Here is a 5000-nt window from a genome sequence, read left to right as displayed (position 1 = left end):
TTAAAAAAAATATTTATTTAAATTATATAATATATAAAGTTTTTTATTAATTTTTATATATATTATATAAATTTTTTAAAAATTAAAATATTTATGTTTAAAATATTTATATATATAAAATTTATATTATATATTAATATATTATATATATATATATAATTATATATTTTAAAAATATTATAAATTTTTTATATTATATTTTATTAAAATTAAAATAATTTTTTATAAATTTTTTTTGGGGTTTTTTTTTTTTTTGATATATAATTTTAATAAATAATATTTTTTTTAAAATTATATATTTATAATTATATATATTATATTTATATTTTAAATTTTTATTTATTATTATTTTTATATATTGTAAAAATTTTATATAATGTATATATTATTTAAAAAAAATTATTTTAAAATATTTAAAATAATAAAAATTTTTTTTAAATAATTTTTAAAAAAATTATATATATAAATTTAAAAATAAAATAAACAAAAAAACAAAAAAAAAAAAAAAAAAAAAAAAAAAAAAAAAAACACAAACCCAAAAAAAAACCCCCCACACACAAAAAAACACACAACACCCCACCCCACAACACACACACACCCACAAAAAAAAAAAAAAAAATAAAAAAAAAAAAAAAAAAAAAAAAAAAAAAAAATATATTTATATTTTATATTATATATTTTTTATATATTTATATATTGTAATTTAATATATTATTTATTTATATTTTTAAAAATTTTTTTTTTATATTATTTTTTTTTTTTTAAAAAAAATTTTATATTTTATTTTTAAATTTTTTTAAATATATTATATATATATTATATATATTAATATATTTTATATATTTTAATTTTTTTTTATATATATATTTAAAAATTTTTAAAAAATTTTTTAATATATATTTTATTATATTTATATATTATTTTATATATATTAAATTTTTAAAAAAATTTTTTTAATTTTATTATTATATATATATTTTTTTTTTTATATAATATAAAATATTTTATATAAAATTTTTTTTTTTTAAATTTTTTTATTAATATATAATATAATTTTAAAATTTTTATATTTTATATTATATTATATTAAAATAATATATATATTTAATAATTTATAAAATTTTTTTTATATTATAATATAAATAAATATAAAATATATATAATAATAAAATATATTAAAAATTTATATAAATTTTATAAAATATATATAAATTTTTATATATAAAAATATTAATTTATATTTAAAAATTTATAAATATATAAAATTATATTAATTTATTTAAAAATTTTTTTTTTATATTTTTTATATTTTATTTAAAAAATTATTATAATATTTTAATTTATTTTTTAAAAATTTTTTTTTTTTAAATTTTTTTATTTTTATATTATAATTTTTCTTTTTTTTATTTCCCTTTTTTTTCATTTAACCCTTTTTCAAAAATTTAAAAAAAATTTTTTTTTTCTTTTTAAAAATTTTTTAAAAAACTTTTTTTTTTTAATTTTTTTCATTATTTTTTAATTTAAATTTTTTTAAAAATTTCAAAAATTAAATCCCATATTTTTAAAATTTTCTTGAAAAAATTTTTTTTAAAACCCTTTTGTTTGGGGGAGGTGTAAAATTTTTTTTAAATTTTTTTAAAAATTTTTTATCCAAATTTTAAAAAATTTTTTTTGAAAAGTTTTTTGGGTTTAAAAAATTTTTTGGATTGAAATTTTTGTTTGTTGTTTAATTTTTGGGGGGAAAAATTTAAAAAAAATTTTTTTTTAAAAATTTGTTAAATTTTTGAAATTTTTTTTTTAAAAATTTTTTTAAATTTTTTTTTTTTTTTAATAAAAATAAAAATTTTAAAAAATTTTTAAATTCCGGTTTAATTTTTTCCTTTAAAGTTTTTTTTTTCAAGGAAAATTTTTTGATGGAAAAAAAATAAAATTTTATTTTTTTATTTTTTTTATTTTTTTATACCGGGGGGGTCCTTGGGAAAAATCCGCTTTAAGTTAAAAACCAGCCGTTTTGTATGTAGTACTAAGTCAGTGTGAACAGTATGGTAATTGGCTAAAATATTGTACCAAATATTGGATGTTTCATCTTATTATTCCTGTCTGTGGCAAGAAAGTTATAATATATTTGACAATATAGGTATATCTGTTTGAATATATTTTATATGCAGTTGATAACTGTATGTTTTGTATGTGACTTTAAATTCTTAATGTACAGTTACTAAAAAAGTGTAAAAATCTTCATATTGTTTTATTAAACTTTTCCATGGCCTGAAATCTCATATATATTCAAAGAAGAGGTCACTCTTCTTGTTTCAGGGCAAGTGAAGAGAGTATATGTAAATCACCCTTCTTCGTAATATCCTGGTCTGTGAGGTGGTAGTATTTTTATCCTTGGAAAGTCTTCTGAGTATAGCTGTACCAAGTAAGCTGTTCTTGTGATTGCCAGGAAATGGTGTAATAACAGGAAGTTCAAGTTTTGGTGGTGATGAATGGAGATTCTTTTGGCAATTATTAATATCTGCCTGTTGATGAGTCCTGTATGTAGTTTTGAAGAATATCTTGCTTATAATGTATACTGGGATTTATTTGAGAAGACTTTGCTGGTCACCAGATATTTCAGGAATATTGTTAGTAATACCAGATTATTTTCAGATTAATTTGTTGATGCCTTTTGAATTTTGTTTTAGCATAGTCAGAAATATTTTTCTCAAAGATTTTAATGCATATATAGGTAAGTTTAGCTAGTGACACAAGTGATACATTAAACCTATAACTCATGTTAATGGTGTTTCCCATGATAGTCCTTTTGCTAATGGACAATGTCATATTGATAGGAAAAGCAAAATACAACACTTTTTATTATTTTTATTTTTTTCTTATTTATCAAATAAGTAGCAGTGTCATTGCCACCTGGTCTTCAGTCCTTTGGCAAGTAGACAACAAACATCCTAGTCTTTTTTTATGTGTGACTATCGTTTGTCTATAGTGTGGCAAGTATTTTTAGCACATAGGGGACATTTAGCCTAGGTTAAGGGTCCTCTTAAAAGAAGTATCATTGCTGGACATATTTGTATCTGAAGATGAGAAATTGAAATATCCAGTGTAGATTACGTAATATGAAGGCAAGTTTCACTGAAGAGAAATTTATTTTTACAAATATTGAAAATACTCTGTGGGTGCATTTTTATGCACTCCTTAGTTATGAAAATATTTGGTCCTATTTTGCAGAAACCAAAAAAAAAAAATTTTGGTAAGAGGTTTATATATCTGCCTATGTATTAATTGCATGATAGTAATAAAAAGTGTGATAATAGCAGTATATATTTTACAGGTGTGAGCTGTGACGCATGTTTGGATGCGAATTTTCGTGGGCGGCGCTACAAATGTTTGATATGCTACGACTATGACCTTTGCTCCACTTGTTATGAAGGTGGAGCCACAACGACCCGGCACACTACAGATCATCCCATGCAATGTATTCTCACGCGCCATGATTTTGGTAAGTCCTTTTGCATGGCCAAGTATGATAAGAAATGTTTGATCAGTTTTTTTTTACACACGCACGCACACGCACACACACATGCACACACGCACCACACATGCACACACGCACGCACGCACGCACGCACGCACGCACGCACGCACGCACGCACGCACGCACACACACACACACACACACACACACACACACACACACACACACACACACACACACACACACACACACACACACACACACACACACACACACATATATATACTACCTTCATTGAGGACTATAGATACTTAATTTGTAGAACAGGGAATAAACAGGTGATATTGACCTGGATTAAGAAGTTAATGTTCTTGGTTCTTGCAATGATTTGGTCAGACCAACTTGCTAGGTATAAATCATATAGGCCTATTATATTTTTAGATTTTGCTGATACTAGATGCTAACACAGGAAAAATTTAAGTTAATACAAAAATGTGATGACTCATGTACACCATGTTGTCTGAGAGCCAGAATCTCTTATTCTTTTTCCTTCTAAATAACCTTTACCTGCAGCTTATCCATAATCTCTCAGACACATTAGTTCAGATCTAATAGCTTTGTTGCACCTTTTTCTTAGAGATGATAATCTAATGGTTCATTTGTTTTCGTCTCCATGTCTGGCTTTTCAGTTTTCTTCTTATCAAGCAAGCCTTTTCAGATGAAATTATATGTATAATTTATTCAGACTTCAATTTCAGTTTGAATCCTGTAAATGTTTGTTTATAATGTCAACTCCTGCAGCTTTATGGTTCAAATTTTCTTGAGAGAGAAGCCTATTTTTTCTTAAGCGGTTACAATTTCCTTTGAAAAAAGTCATGAAACTGTGGGCCTTAATGTCTTATTGGTTTTGCTTTAGAAAAAAATCATTTGGTTTAATAGGAGTATTCCATTATTAATGTCTCTAACTTCTCTTTACATTTACAGTATCAAGATTACTCTCATAAAGCAGTTATTTGCTACTATCCTTGGTTTTGCTTCATAGATTGTTTCTCTTTAAAGCTATTGCAGTTTGTTTTGAAGAAAAGTAATTATGGTAATAATTTTATGAATTCCAAGAGCTTGTTGCAGGTGCATCAGGAAAACTATGTATGGTACTTTTTTCTTTTTCTTTTCTTTTATGTTGTGGAAACTTGAAATTTAGATTGTAAAGTATTTTTCGTAGTCATGTTGAATTTACTACTTAGAAAACACTTTACATTAAAGTACATGAAAAGGTGTTATGGAGAAAGTTTTCTTCTATCCAGATTTAGCTGTTGTAAATAAAAGGACAGATAGTTTATGAATGATCAACAAGAAATACTGATAACTATTTAACTGAATTTTCTTTTATTATATTTTGTACTATCTAGGCATTACGTAGAAAGTTGCGTTAACCTAACCCCTACCAATCCAGATGACATGACCATCACATCATGAAAAAATTTGACTTGAGGAGGCATGTGATGTGTACATGCTGTCTTGGGTA

General features: G+C 23.0%; 1 protein-coding gene across 5 annotated transcripts in view; it reads left to right on the top strand.

Annotated features, from left to right (window-relative positions):
* LOC119573310 (E3 ubiquitin-protein ligase KCMF1-like) overlaps nucleotides 1–5000 on the top strand; it is a 38035-nt gene that overhangs the window by 10057 nt on the left and 22978 nt on the right. For all 5 annotated transcript variants that reach the window (XM_037920504.1, XM_037920486.1, XM_037920477.1 and 2 more), the window contains exon 2: nucleotides 3332–3499. In XM_037920504.1, the coding sequence (XP_037776432.1) occupies nucleotides 3332–3499 (168 nt within the window). The remainder of the gene's footprint in view (nucleotides 1–3331; nucleotides 3500–5000) is intronic.

This window comes from Penaeus monodon, chromosome 1 (assembly GCF_015228065.2).
Source record: "Penaeus monodon isolate SGIC_2016 chromosome 1, NSTDA_Pmon_1, whole genome shotgun sequence".
Classification (NCBI taxonomy): Eukaryota; Metazoa; Arthropoda; class Malacostraca; order Decapoda; family Penaeidae; genus Penaeus; species Penaeus monodon.
This window is presented reverse-complemented; position numbering and strand designations above follow the sequence as displayed.